At 37.8% G+C, this 15,688-nt stretch overlaps 1 protein-coding gene and 1 long non-coding RNA gene across 2 annotated transcripts; one reads left to right on the plus strand and one right to left on the minus strand.

Annotated features, from left to right (window-relative positions):
* The first annotated feature begins 323 nt into the window (after positions 1-323).
* Positions 324-12,854, plus strand: LOC128701260 (arrestin homolog). Its single transcript, XM_053794888.1, has 7 exons — positions 324-479; positions 2,697-2,818; positions 4,810-5,043; positions 5,443-5,790; positions 11,124-11,252; positions 11,519-11,687; positions 12,294-12,854. The coding sequence occupies exons 1-7, from the start codon at positions 437-439 to the stop codon at positions 12,377-12,379; spliced, it is 1,131 nt and encodes a 376-aa protein (XP_053650863.1). The 5' UTR covers positions 324-436; the 3' UTR covers positions 12,380-12,854.
* On the minus strand, positions 3,236-11,233 carry LOC128701266 (uncharacterized). The gene is made up of 2 exons (XR_008408884.2): positions 11,098-11,233; positions 3,236-3,914 (listed from the first exon to the last, which is right to left on the minus strand). It is a non-coding gene; the product is annotated as an uncharacterized lncRNA (long non-coding RNA).
* Positions 12,855-15,688: the final 2,834 nt, after the last annotated feature.

Below are 15,688 nucleotides of genomic sequence, written 5' to 3' on the forward strand. Positions count from 1 at the left end.
ACTTGTCCTGTTTCCTGTTAAACCTAACCTCTAGTACATAAGTTGTGAAGAAAAAAAAATTGGATACTCACAGTTTCATCGTAAATGACCATAAGAGAACAAACACGTCTTATGATAATTCTGTTGGCAATATATACTCCACTTGTTTCGACATTTTTATGTTGCAGTATAAGCGAGATATTTTGACAAGTTTTCGTATTTGCGGTGACGAGAGCCTCACCAGGAAGCTATGCTTACCTAGGTAATCTCATCAGTGCTTGCAGGTTAATGCTAATCCCTACATACACGGTGCGCTAACAGGATTCCCTAAGGGTATATATTCTCCCTCGGCCGAATTTTCCGTCAAACCCGACTCCATTTCTAGCAGCAAGAGCTACTGCTTGTGTGGTACTTACGCTTCTAATCCAGAGTTATCTACAGCTACATCAACTTTTCGATGGTGAACGCCGTGAAAGTCTTCAAGAAAACCGCCCCTAATGGTAGGTCGCTTCAGACGATGTTATACTCATTACTTCCGCTTATTTTGAAAATATAAACCCATTATGGATGAACACTTAGCACATTTTTCCAACGTTTAATTAACGAATCAAAAAAAGAAAATATACCCAGTATAAATGGACTCGTGTATATTTTACAGTATGTAAAGGAGTTTCAAAGTTCAGGAAGTTGTCTGATTTTAGTCTTGGAACCAGAATTTACGTCATGAATATATGTAATATTATATCGTGCGGAATAGAAAAAACTGGTCAATTAGCAAGAACTTATTTAAAATTAAGTCCTTTCTAAAATTTTCTCTTATACGTTTAAAGATATATATTTTTTCATTTATATAATGTAAAAATTAATACTTTTGTACTAAAAGAACTTCAGAAAACTTACCAAACTTATTATAAAAAGCGCACTTTAATTTAGCCTAATCCAACTAAACATATTTTAGATAAGTTAACAATAATTCAGTAATAAACAAACACAATGAAACATTTTTTTCCTTAGGTTCAGAATGATTTTGCGAAATTATTGCATACATAAATTTTCGCTTGTCTTATTCTGCATGAACAGCGTTGATATATATATATATATATATATATATATATATATATATATATATATATATATATATATATATATATATATATATATATATATATATATATATATATATATATATATATATATATATATATATATATATATATATATATATAATGAAAGCCTGTAATTGTTTTACATGATGGTAGGATTGCTGGTGTTTTTTCTGTCTCATAAACATGCAAGGTTTCAGGTACGTCTTGCTACTTCTACTTACACTTAGGTCACACTACACATACATGTACAAGCATATATATATATACACACCCCTCTGGGTTTTCTTCTATTTTCTTTCTAGTTCTTGTTCTTGTTTATTTCATCTTATATCCATGGGGAAGTGGAACAGAATTCTTCCTCCGTAAGCCATGCGTGTTGCAAGAGGCGACTAAAATGTCAGGAGCAAGGGGCTAGTAACCCCTTCTCCTGTATGTATTACTAAATGTGAATGGAGAAACTTTTGTTTTTCCTTTTGGGCCACCCCGCCTCGGTGGGATACGGCCGGTGTGTTGAAAGAAATATATATATATATATATATATATATATATATATATATATATATATATATATATATATATATATATATATATATATATATATATATATATATATATATATATATATATATATATATATATATATATATATATATATATATATATATATAAAGATGCGGTGACCTTAGAGTCAGGTATAAGCATTGCTTATATTTTTTATATAATTCTACTTTATTCCTGCATCTTGTAAATTTGATAATGCAATGCTAGAGTATATGATGAGCTATACAATGCAAGTCGTTTTACACTTATAATTCAGAATAAAAGTGACAACATTATGGCTGGAACAAATCAGAACTAACACTTTTGAGAAAAAACTTGGCGATGTCTCGTTTAGTCTTGAATCATTATGAAGTTGCGATGTGAGAGGAAATGGAAGCCAGAAGTATGGTCAGGAGAAGAGACGTTAAGAGACAGGACGAGGACTAGTCGTGTGTATTTCCAAGACGAGAATGTTTACACCGATTGATTTACAGGCTAAGAGCTGCTGTCTTATCTGAACTTATATCAAAACCCAACTCTTACCTATATTACCTCCCCAGAATGAGACTCATAATAGTCGACTAATAGCCAGGTACCTATTTTTTGTATAGGTAAACAGGGGCGCCAGGTATAAGAAGACATACCTAACGTCCCCACCCGCCCCAGGATTTAAACCCGGTCGTTTGATTGTTAGCCAAGGCACTACCACGGACCTATGAGCCGCCTAAGTTTAACAAATGTACTAGTAAAGGCAGGAACTGAGAAACTTCAATTCTGATATCTGTAAGGAATTCGAAAGTACATTCATCGATTAAAACCAAGACAATTGAAAATCTTTGAAACTTAACCCTTAACCTAATCCGAGCTAACCTATCCTAACCTAAGCTAACACAACTTAATCTTACCTAACATAACCTAATCTAACTTGATTTTACTTCTTAAGAAACGTACTTAAGTATAGAGTTCTCATGTTGGATTTAATTTATTAAAATTTCATTCACAATATGTCTTCCCACTATTCTTAACTGATGATAACTGCAGAATTGTATCTTTTCTTTTTTACCTCCACAGGTAAAATCACTGTGTACTTAGGTCGTCGTGACTTCGTGGATAATACCAGCTCCACTGAACCTGTGGATGGTGTAGTAGTGGTCGACAATGACTACCTCCATGGCCGCAAGGTCTTCGCTACCGTAAGTCTCATGTTAGCTCCACGTGTAGGTCATATTCCAGATTATAAGAGAAACCATTTAAGGAAGACAACGTTTCGCTCTGTGTAGAACTTCATCAAATCACGACCACACGGTGTTTAATACAATTCTTTAGCATTCTAAGACCTCGTTAAGAACACACATCTGGAGAGGTTCCAGAGCCCAATCTGGACACATGAAATTGTTGAAATTGCCTCTAGCCAGCAGGGAAACTCATTGTCATCTTCCAGTAACCAATCAGAGACCCCTCATTCCCAAGGAAAAATGAGGAGAGATGTGAAGTTGTGTAGCTCCAGACTTGGGAGCGAGTGGTTGCCAATCGCTCGTAAGTTGAAATAACGACTGTTTAGACTCACTTTTTAAAAATCATGAAGTCTATAAAAAATAAGGCAACAAAAATCATAGGGTAAAAATTTATTATAATAAAAAAGAAGCGCTAAGCCACAAGGGCTATACAGCCATAGGGGCAAAAAAGGTCTTGGAATGGGTCAGTTTATAACATGAAGTACATCTAAATCCCTGCACTATTTCCACGATGGAAAGATAAAAGTCATTAACCATTACTCTATCCCTACACTATAGAGTACATTTTCATAAAGCAAGTTACACTGGTAATGAACCATTTACTTGTTTATATCTGGTTACAATAGTAATGAGTTATTTATACAGACATGAATTCTCAAAACGATATTATAGTGTAGCTCATACATTGTTTTGAATTATTTATAATACCTTATATTTTAGCAAGACTTGGTTGAATTTGAACAAGTTTAAGTAGTTTTCATTTATTCACAACGGGCAAAAGTTAGGGTATTTTTCAAGAATAGTTGGTAATATGCCACTATAGATAAGACATTTTGACATTTCTTGAACATTTGTGAGTCTCCGAATTCATTAGTTTTATCGCATTCGAGCACATAATGACGCAAGGTCATCTGGCCGAGTTTATATGTAGTTCCTTCCATCAGCTGGTGATGCTGACGTGACTTTCCAGAGATACTTGTAACGCAGCCGGAGCCGGGCAGTAGTGACATCCATTTGTTCATTTTGTTGGATGCACCATAAACATGTGCTTCCCCTGCAAAACAGAATGATGATAGATGAGCTGACTGGGGTCAGTTTTTTTTTCGTTTTATTAACTGATAGTCCAAGATTGTAATCTACTCCCTCCTTTGAAGGCATATATATGCCTCTACTAATTCATCATTTCTATTATGCATCTGAAGACCAGTTTTGATGGAATCCACAAGTATACTCTGACTCCACTGCCTAAAGCTTTACCATACCTGTGTCTAGCTTTTGGCACAAGAATGCCACACTTGACCCTCATAGAGTTAAGACCATTTATGGATGATAGAGAATCAGTTAGAATTAAGTTGCCAACCATAGATACATGAAAGCATTTGAGTGCAAGGAGTATAGCAAACAATCCAGTTTGAAGGGTAGAAGACCAAATGTTGATGCGTGCTCCAGTTTCTGTACGATAGCTATTACTCTTTATGACAAAAGCGGCACTACGTGCTTCACTAGCGGACTGATGAACAGAGCCATCAGCATACATTTGTGAAATAGAAGGTTGTGTAACTAAGGCATCATTACAGCCTAAGGCATAGTGCTTGGCTTTAAAACGGAGCCTTGGTTGTGATTTAAGAAGGAAAGAACTTGATATTCCAAGCATTAGAGATCGTGCCACTGAAAGAAATTCCCTCACTGGTGTTAATATGCTCAGGGTAACTCATCCAAACCTTTGCACAAGGGTCCATTTAGATGAGTACTTGCAGTGGTGAGAACTACAAATGGATCATAAAAAAAACTGCAACTCACCTCCGAGTAGATCAGATACATGATATATATCAAGACAAACAGCGACACTACCTTGCACCATGGGAAATTACTTCATTCTAAACCACTATCCCTCACTTTGCCCCACAGGTGGAGCCACGGTAATGTTGACTTTTTCACCTCTCCCACAGGTTGCGGTCACGTACCGTTTCGGTCGCGAGGAGGACGAGGTTATGGGGCTGCACTTCAGCAAGGAGCTGCAGTTGACCTGCCAAGAGATCTTCCCTAACACCAAGAAGCTGAACCCCACCGAAGTACAGGATAGGCTCCTCAAGAAACTGGGGGGCAATGCCTACCCCTTCGCCGTTTCCCTCCCTGACAACGCTCCTTGTTCAGTCCAACTCCACCCCGGTTCCGAAGAAACGGTAAGATACCTTCATGGTGAACTAATTGCAAATAATAAAATAAATGAAGTCAAATGTATTTGAATTTTCGATAACATGAAATTACGATTGTCGCGTAATACCCTACTATATTATTATTATTATTATTATAGTAGTAGCAAAAGTAGTAGTCAAGTTGCGATATACTGGTTAAGTCAGTTTCCTGTTGTATTTACAATACAGCAACATAATCTTTGCTTATTATTTCACTTTTCTTGCTCTGCTTGTTATTCTTTGCAACTTTTTTTTTTAAGTTTGTCCATCAAACTACACAATGAGCACCACCGGTCTGTAAAAGAAACGGATATTTCTGAACTTAATTAAAGTGCATATAAAACAAGGACTACTGCAGTGCTCCTTTATTATTGTGTTCTTATACAGGCCAAACCCCTGGGAGTGATCTACGAACTGAAGGTATATGTCGCGGAGTCTGAAGAAGAAAAGCCTCACAGGAGGAACTCCGTCACTTTGGCCGTGAGGAAGGTGCAGTACTCGCCCCTTGAGATCAGCAAGAGGCAGCCTAGCACCCTCGTCAGCAAGAACTTCACCTTCTCCTCTGGTACCCTCACCATGGAAGTGACACTTGACAAAGAAGTGTATTACCATGGGGAGCAGATCACACCCAGTGTGGTCATCACCAACAGCAGCAAGAAGACGGTCAAGGGCATGAAGTGTTCCATCGTGCAGCACGTTGAGGTCACCATGACCAACAGTCAGTTCACCCGTGAGGTAGGTAGGCCTGCCTTCACACACACACACACACACACACACACACAATTATTTATATATATATATATATATATATATATATATATATATATATATATATATATATATATATATATATATATATATATATATATATATATATATTATGGTAGTAGGTTGGTAGACAGCAACCACCCAGGGAGGTACTACCGTCCTGCCAAGTGAGTGTAAAACGAAGCCTGTGATTGTTTTACATGATGGTAGGATTGCTGATGTCTTTTGTCTGTCTCATAAATATGCAAGATTACAGGCATGTCTTGCTACTTCTACTTACACTTAGGTCACACTACACATACATGTACACATTTATTTATACACACTCATCTGAGTTTTCTTTGATTTTATCTTAATAGTTCTTGGTCTTATTAATTTTCCTTTTATATCCATGGGGAAGTGGAATAAGAATCTTTCCTCCGTAAGCCATGCGTGTTGTAAAAGTCAACTAAAATGCCGGGAACAATGGGCTAGTAACCCCTTTTCCTGTAAAGATTACTAAAAAGAATAAGAAGAAGAAAATTGTCAAAGTGGGAAGTCTGAATGTGCGTGGATGTTGTGCAGATGATAAGAAAGAGATGATTGTGGATGTTATGAATGAGAAGAAGCTGGATGTCCTGGCTTTAAGTGAAACAAAGCTGAAGGGGGTGGGAGAGTTTCAGTGGAGAGGAATAAATGGGATTAGGTCAGGGGTTTCAAATAGAGTTAGAGCTAAAGAAGGAGTAGCAATAATGTTGAAGGATAAGCTATGGCAGGAAAAGAGGGACTATAAATGTATTAATTCAAGGATTATGTGGAGTAAAATAAAGATTGGATGTGAAAAGTGGGTTATAATAAGCGTATATGCACCTGGAGAAGAGAGAAGTGTAGAGGAGAGAGAGAGATTTTGGGAAATGTTGAGTGAATGCGTGGGGAGTTTTGAATCAAGTGTGAGAGTAATGGTGGTTGGGGATTTTAATGCTAAAGTGGGTAAAAATGTTATGGAGGGAGTAGTAGGTAAATTTGGGGTGCCAGGGGTAAATGTAAATGGGGAGCCTTTAATTGAGCTATGTGTAGAAAGAAATTTGGTAATAAGTAATACATATTTTATGAAAAAGAGGATAAATAAATATACAAGGTATGATGTAGCACGTAATGAAAGTAGTTTATTAGATTATGTATTGGTGGATAAAAGGTTGATGGGTAGGCTCCAGGATGTACATGTTTATAGAGGGGCAACTGATATATCGGATCATTATTTAGTTGTAGCTACAGTTAGAGTAAGAGGTAGATGGGAAAAGAGGAAGGTGGCAACAACAAGTAAGAGGGAGGTGAAAGTGTATAAACTAAGGGAGGAGGAAGTTCGGGTGAGATATAAGCGACTATTGGCAGAAAGGTGGGCTAGTGCAAAGATGAGTAGTGGGGGGGTTGAAGAGGGTTGGAATAGTTTTAAAAATGCAGTATTAGAATGTGGGGCAGAAGTTTGTGGTTATAGGAGGGTGGGGGCAGGAGGAAAGAGGAGTGATTGGTGGAATGATGAAGTAAAGGGTGTGATAAAAGAGAAAAAGGTAGCTTATGAGAGGTTTTTACAAAGCAGAAGTGTTATAAGAAGAGCAGAGTATATGGAGAGTAAAAGAAAGGTAAAGAGAGTGGTGAGAGAGTGCAAAAGGAGAGCAGATGATAGAGTGGGAGAGGCACTGTCAAGAAATTTTAATGAAAATAAGAAAAAATTTTGGAGTGAGTTAAACAAGTTAAGAAAGCCTAGGGAAAATATGGATTTGTCAGTTAAAAACAGAGTAGGGGAGTTAGTAGATGGGGAGATGGAGGTATTGGGAAGATGGCGAGAATATTTTGAGGAACTTTTAAATGTTAAGGAAGAAACAGAGGCAGTAATTTCATGCACTGGTCAGGGAGGTATACCATCTTTTAGGAGTGAAGAAGAGCAGAATGTAAGTGTGGGGGAGGTACGTGAGGCATTACGTAAAATGAAAGGGGGTAAAGCAGCTGGAACTGATGGGATCATGACAGAAATGTTAAAAGCAGGGGGGGATATAGTGTTGGAGTGGTTGGTACTTTTGTTTAATAAATGTATGAAAGAGGGGAAGGTACCTAGGGATTGGCAGAGAGCATGTATAGTCCCTTTATATAAAGGGAAAGGGGACAAAAGAGACTGTAAAAATTATAGAGGAATAAGCTTACTGAGTATACCAGGAAAAGTGTACGGTAGGGTTATAATTGAAAGAATTAGAGGTAAGACAGAATGTAGGATTGCGGATGAGCAAGGAGGTTTTAGAGTGGGTAGGGGATGTGTAGATCAGGTGTTTACATTGAAGCATATATGTGAACAGTATTTAGATAAAGATAGGGAAGTTTTTATTGCATTTATGGATTTAGAAAAGGCATATGATAGAGTGGATAGAGGAGCAATGTGGCAGATGTTGCAAGTATATGGAATAGGTGGTAAGTTATTAAATGCTGTAAAGAGTTTTTATGAGGATAGTGAGGCTCAGGTTAGGGTGTGTAGAAGAGAGGGAGACTACTTCCCGGTAAAAGTAGGTCTTAGACAGGGATGTGTAATGTCACCATGGTTGTTTAATATATTTATAGATGGGGTTGTAAAGGAAGTAAATGCTAGGGTGTTTGGGAGAGGGGTGGGATTAAATTATGGGGAATCAAATTCAAAATGGGAATTGACACAGTTACTTTTTGCTGATGATACTGTGCTTATGGGAGATTCTAAAGAAAAATTGCAAAGGTTAGTGGATGAGTTTGGGAATGTGTGTAAAGGTAGAAAGTTGAAAGTGAACATAGAAAAGAGTAAGGTGATGAGGGTGTCAAATGATTTAGATAAAGAAAAATTGGATATCAAATTGGGGAGGAGGAGTATGGAAGAAGTGAATGTTTTCAGATACTTGGGAGTTGACGTGTCGGCGGATGGATTTATGAAGGATGAGGTTAATCATAGAATTGATGAGGGAAAAAAGGTGAGTGGTGCGTTGAGGTATATGTGGAGTCAAAAAACGTTATCTATGGAGGCAAAGAAGGGAATGTATGAAAGTATAGTAGTACCAACACTCTTATATGGGTGTGAAGCTTGGGTGGTAAATGCAGCAGCGAGGAGACGGTTGGAGGCAGCGGAGATGTCCTGTTTAAGGGCAATGTGTGGTGTAAATATTATGCAGAAAATTCGGAGTGTGGAAATTAGGAGAAGGTGTGGAGTTAATAAAAGTATTAGTCAGAGGGCAGAAGAGGGGTTGTTGAGGTGGTTTGGTCATTTAGAGAGAATGGATCACAGTAGAATGACATGGAAAGCATATAAATCTATAGGGGAAGGAAGGCGGGGTAGGGGTCGTCCTCGAAAGGGTTGGAGAGAGGGGGTAAAGGAGGTTTTGTGGGTAAGGGGCTTGGACTTCCAACAAGCGTGCATGAGCGTGTTAGATAGGAGTGAATGGAGACGAATGGTACTTGGGACCTGACGATCTGTTGGAGTGTGAGCAGGGTAATATTTAGTGAAGGGATTCAGGGAAACCGGTTATTTTCATATAGTCGGACTTGAGTCCTGGAAATGGGAAGTACAATGCCTGCACTTTAAAGGAGGGGTTTGGGATATTGGCAGTTTGGAGGGATATGTTGTGTATCTTTATATGTTTATGCTTCTAGACTGTTGTATTCTGAGCACCTCTGCAAAAACAGTGATAATGTGCGAGTGTGGTGAAAGTGTTGAATGATGATGAAAGTATTTTCTTTTTGGGGATTTTCTTTCTTTTTTGGGTCACCCTGCCTCGGTGGGAGACGGCCGACTTGTTGAAAAAAAAAAAAAAAAAAAAAAAAATATATATATATATATATATATATATATATATATATATATATATATATATATATATATATATATAGCTGGACTTGAGTCCTGGAGGAGGTGTTCGGGATATTGGCAGTTTGGAGGGATATGTTGGGTATCTTTATACGTATATGCTTCTAAGCTGTTGTGTTCTGAGCACCTCTGCAAAAACAGTGATTAAGTGTGAGTGAGGTGAGAGTTGAATGATGAAAGTATTTTCTTTTGGGGGATTTTCTTTCTTTTTGGGTCACCCTGCCTCGGTGGGAGAAGGCCGACTTGTCAATAAAAATATATATATACGTATATATATATATATATATATATAATATATATATATATATACATATATATATATATATATATATATATATATATACATACACGAGAGAGGGTAAAAAATTGACACCATGCTCAGCCCTTCTAGGGTAGGGTAGGTGCCTGAGTCCGAGCTTGCAGCTCACAAGACTATCATTCCCATTAGTCCCCTTGGGGCGGGGATGGCAGACCAGAGAGGCCTAGCTTGTGGCTAGGCCTGGGGACAGTTGGTCCCAAAGATGAGGAGGTACTTGTGCCTCCTCCCATGGGAGACTTTGGTCTCAGGCACTCCCTAAAGAGAGCCAAGGCCGGGCCTCCACTTGGAAAAGGCCCGGGCCGGGAGAATACCGGCGAATCTTTCATAATAAATAATAATAATAATAATAGAGGGTAAAAGTCACAACTGCAAAATATAATTTTTAGGGCTATTAGGTAGCGTGTTTTTTAAATGGTGTAAATCTAGCGGATGCCTAACCAGGTCATTATTTGACAAACATGAGTATCAGGAGACACTTGTAGTGTTTCCTGACGTACAAAATGCCACCAACACTCTAGGACGCTACTGTGTAGTGAGCCTCGTTTTTACATGCAGTTGATATTTGACATATATTTTTTTTTACACAATGGACCGGTGAGCCAGATCAAGGCCTCGATCAAATGACCATTGACCAAAAATTTCCATCGAAAGGACAAATTCATTTTGGAAAATCAAACTAGGCTTGAGTTTTAGGGTGAGGCATATTGTGTCTTCACTTTGAAAGTTGGGCGAGGATGTTAGGGGTTTAGTGGATTCTTATTAAATTATCATGTTTAAGTTGAACAAAGTTAGGTACTTAAATAAATATATTGCCTGAACACTGAAGACCAATTGAACAACGGGCAGTAAACGTACTACAATACTCCATAAACTCATTCAAGAAAAACTTGACAAGAATTGTGAAGAGAAGCCACCAGCAAGTCAGTTGTAGATGGTTTGTAATTTAAGCGACGGATTTTTAAGCTCACTGATAAACACCAAATACACTTTGCAACTAAGGAGACCTGATATGAGACCGGGTTGCCAGAGTGATGATTAACATACATGTTTAATAATCATCTGTTAAAAATGAAACATAAACAAGAATAACGCTCCGTGTTACATTTCTTGCTCTGATAATGGTTGCAGGTGGCCTCACTGCAGACCAACGAGGGCTGTCCCATCCAGCCAGGTGGTCGCTTCCAGAAGACCTTCCACATCACACCACTGGCTTCCAACAAGAGCAGGTTCGGCATCGCCCTAGATGGCAAGGTTAAGGTACATATATTATTTTTTTGTAATTTATTATGTAATAGAACATTTTTTTTAAATCTAAAGAGATAGAATGAGTACTGTTAGGTAGTGTGTCTGTCTAGCAACTAGCGGACGAAAGATCGAGCTTCCGTTGCTCCTTTATAAACAGCTAAATAAACAAAATACAATTAAACATATGCTCTATTTTTAGAATACTGAAATCAACGTAAGATCTTTGAATATCAAAAGAAATGTGTGTGGATTACGAGTAAACGTGATTCTTATAACAGGACACTGACGCTAACCTGGCTTCATCTACGGTGTTGCGGGAGGGCAAGGGTCCCAACGACGCTCTGGGTATTGTGGTGTCTTACAGCGCCCGTGTGCGTCTTAATTGCGGTGCCCTGGGCGGCGAGCTGGTGGCTGACCTCCCACTGAAGCTCATGCACCCAGGCCCTGGTTAGTATATTGACATCCTGGCGTGGAAAACCTAGATCCAGAAAGCCAGTGAAACTTGACCACAAATACATAGCACCAGTGCCACAGTCACTGCTTAATTATTGAGCAAGTCACTATGCCATTCAGTGAATTCAGGTAGCACTTTTTTTTTATAATTATTGCTGATCACGTTGTTTAAGATACACTCATAAATAATACACCCACCAGCTAAAATTGTCTTAATTTTATGTGCTATCAAGAATACATCTATTTTCTTGAGAGTTATATGGTTATTATAATAACTTGCAGTTTCCCCTTCAAACTTCAAAAGAACTGTGACTTTCATCAGCGATTTTGCTAACATTAGAAATTTATACAATAATAACTACGTTAAATAACTTTCATTCAAAACTAGCTTATCAATTAAAAATGAAAACTGGACGACGTTTCGGTCTGTCCTAGAAAAAAAATATTAAGTCACTCACGACTAATGGTTCAAGACGACCTTAAACGTTGTCTATTTTTCACGTCCAGCTTGTATGTTATCTGTGAGCTGTCTCAGCCATAGTATTGTAACATTAATTCCTTAAGCAAGAGGTATGTTGACACAATCTTCTACCTTCCCAGGCTCTGGCAAGAACGAGCATGGGGACATAGTCTTCGAGGACTTTGCCCGTCTGCGCCGTGGCGTAAGTGTTGACAACCAACTGTAAATCTTGCCTCATGTTCCGATTGTCCACCTCGCCTCTATTACTCCATCAATTGATCTTCAGGCAACTCCACCAGACCTAAAACAACGCAGCTCTTCAACGGATATCGTTTACTATCACAGATAGCTCTACCGAACGAACGAAGATAGCGGCTATATCTATTTCCTTTGCAGAAATTTATCAGCGAAGTTTCCTCCTACATTGCCTTTTTCTGAGCTTAACTCCCCTACTCGTCAATAATAATAAAAATTGTTGCTCCACTATTAACATCAAGAGTGAACATCCCTTCGACTGGCCGTATCTGAAACTCAAATAGCAGCATAAGAAAACAAAGTAGGTTTATCTACCTCAAAATTAATACTTCATTCGAACAATAAACCCTCAATAACTATTCCCAAGAATTTCACGAACAAATCAGTGTTTCTTATCAGGAATTATTGGCTGTAATTTGTGTGCTTTAATAAATTTTAGACATCAATCTTTGTTTCATCGTACCACTGATAATATTAGACTGCTGACAGCCTAACAAAGAGGTTATCCACAAGCGTCATCAAGATTCAGGTTCAGATTAAAAAAAAATACATGACTATTTAAAATATAATGATACAGCATTAGCAGTAGTATGTTAGTAAGTTCACGAAACTGACATGTTACGAGTAACAGATAGTATTAGTACAGCAAGAATAACATAATGGAGCATTAACTGCTGCATCATGAGCAATGTAATAATAGAGAGAATTATATTGGCACAGTGTTCCATAGACTGCAATTTCTATGTAGCATTTAAGACAATTGTTAACTTAATAAATATTTAATTGGAGTATATTAAATGTTTTGAAATTTCATTGCTAATAATATTAAGTGACTAACTTAAATGTGAGGTACAAAAGAAATGCAATTAATACTAATTTAATTTAAATACATACAATAGTTTATATAATACGAAATACAGAATAACAATGCATTCCCGTTAGTAATATATCAATGATTTTGAATCTAAGGAAGTAGAGCAACCTCACTGTACAGACATATGCAGTATATTGCTATCTTCAATGACAACGTTTCGCCCACACAATGGGTTTTATTAAGTCACAAAATCTACCTGGCGAGAGAGGACGTGCGGATATTATCTATCTATCTATATATATATATATATATATATATATATATATATATATATATATATATATATATATATATATATATATATATATATATATATATATATATATTCAACATGCTGGCCGTCTCCCACCGAGGCAGGGTGACCCAAAAAAGAAAGAAATCCCCAAAAAAGAAAATACTTTCATCATCATTCAACACTTTCACCACACTCACACATTATCACTGCTTTTGCAGAGGTGCTCAGAATACAACAGTTTAGAAGCATATACGCATAAAGATACACAACATATCCCTCCAAACTGCCAATATCCCAAAACCCTCCTTTAAAGTGCAGGTATTGTACTTCCCATTTCCAGGACTCAAGTCCGACTATATGAAAATAACCGGTTTCCCTGAATCCCTTCACTAAATATTACCCTGCTCACACTCCAACAGATCGTCAGGTCCCAAGTATCATTCGTCTCCATTCACTCCTATCTAACACGCTCATGCACGCTTGTTGGAAGTCCAAGCCCCTCGCCCACAAAACCTCCTTTACCCCCTCTTTCCAACCCTTTCGAGGACGACCCCTACCCCTCCTTCCTTCCCCTATAGATTTATATGCTTTCCATGTCATTCTACTTTGATCCATTCTCTCTAAATGACCAAACCACCTCAACAACCCCTCTTCTGCCCTCTGACTAATACTTTTATTAACTCCACACCTTCTCCTAATTTCCACACTCCGAATTTTCTGCATAATATTTACACAACACATTGCCCTTAGACAGGACATCTCCACTGCCTCCAACCGTCTCCTCGCTGCTGCATTTACCACCCAAGCTTCGCATCCATATAAGAGTGTTGGTACTACTATACTTTCATACATTCCCTTCTTTGCCTCCATAGATAACGTTTTTTGACTCCACATATACCTCAACGCACCACTCACCTTTTTTCCCTCAACAATTCTGATATATATATATATATATATATATATATATATATATATATATATAGATATATATATATAAGTGAGAGAGTAATTGTGGTAGGGGACTTGAATGCTAAAGTAGGAGAAACTTTTAGAGAGGGTGTGGTAGGTAAGTTTGGGGTGCCAGGTGTAAATGATAATGGGAGCCCTTTGATTGAACTTTGTATAGAAAGGGGTTTAGTTATAGGTAATACATATTTTAAGAAAAAGAGGATAAATAAGTATACACGATATGATGTAGGGCGAAATGACAGTAGTTTGTTGGATTATGTATTGGTAGATAAAAGACTGTTGAGTAGACTTCAGGATGTACATGTTTATAGAGGGGCCACAGATATATCAGATCACTTTCTAGTTGTAGCTACACTGAGAGTAAAAGGTAGATGGGATACAAGGAGAATAGAAGCATCAGGGAAGAGAGAGGTGAAGGTTTATAAACTAAAAGAGGAGGCAGTTAGGGTAAGATATAAACAGCTATTGGAGGATAGATGGGCTAATGAGAGCATAGGCAATGGGGTCGAAGAGGTATGGGGTAGGTTTAAAAATGTAGTGTTAGAGTGTTCAGCAGAAGTTTGTGGTTACAGGAAAGTGGGTGCAGGAGGGAAGAGGAGCGATTGGTGGAATGATGATGTAAAGAGAGTAGTAAGGGAGAAAAAGTTAGCATATGAGAAGTTTTTACAAAGTAGAAGTGATGCAAGGAGGGAAGAGTATATGGAGAAAAAGAGAGAGGTTAAGAGAGTGGTGAAGCAATGTAAAAAGAGAGCAAATGAGAGAGTGGGTGAGATGTTATCAACAAATTTTGTTGAAAATAAGAAAAAGTTTTGGAGTGAGATTAACAAGTTAAGAAAGCCTAGAGAACAAATTGATTTGTCAGTTGAAAATAGGAGAGGAGAGTTATTAAATGGAGAGTTAGAGGTATTGGGAAGATGGAAGGAATATTTTGAGGAATTGTTAAATGTTGATGAAGATAGGGAAGCTGTGATTTCGTGTATAGGGCAAGGAGGAATAACATCTTGTAGGAGTGAGGAAGAGCCAGTTGTGAGTGTGGGGGAAGTTCGTGAGGCAGTAGGTAAAATGAAAGGGGGTAAGGCAGCCGGGATTGATGGGATAAAGATAGAAATGTTAAAAGCAGGTGGGGATATAGTTTTGGAGTGGTTGGTGCAATTATTTAATAAATGTATGGAAGAGGGTAAGGTACCTAGGGATTGGCAGAG

This window comes from Cherax quadricarinatus, chromosome 37 (assembly GCF_038502225.1).
Source record: "Cherax quadricarinatus isolate ZL_2023a chromosome 37, ASM3850222v1, whole genome shotgun sequence".
In the NCBI taxonomy this organism is placed as follows: domain Eukaryota; kingdom Metazoa; phylum Arthropoda; class Malacostraca; order Decapoda; family Parastacidae; genus Cherax; species Cherax quadricarinatus.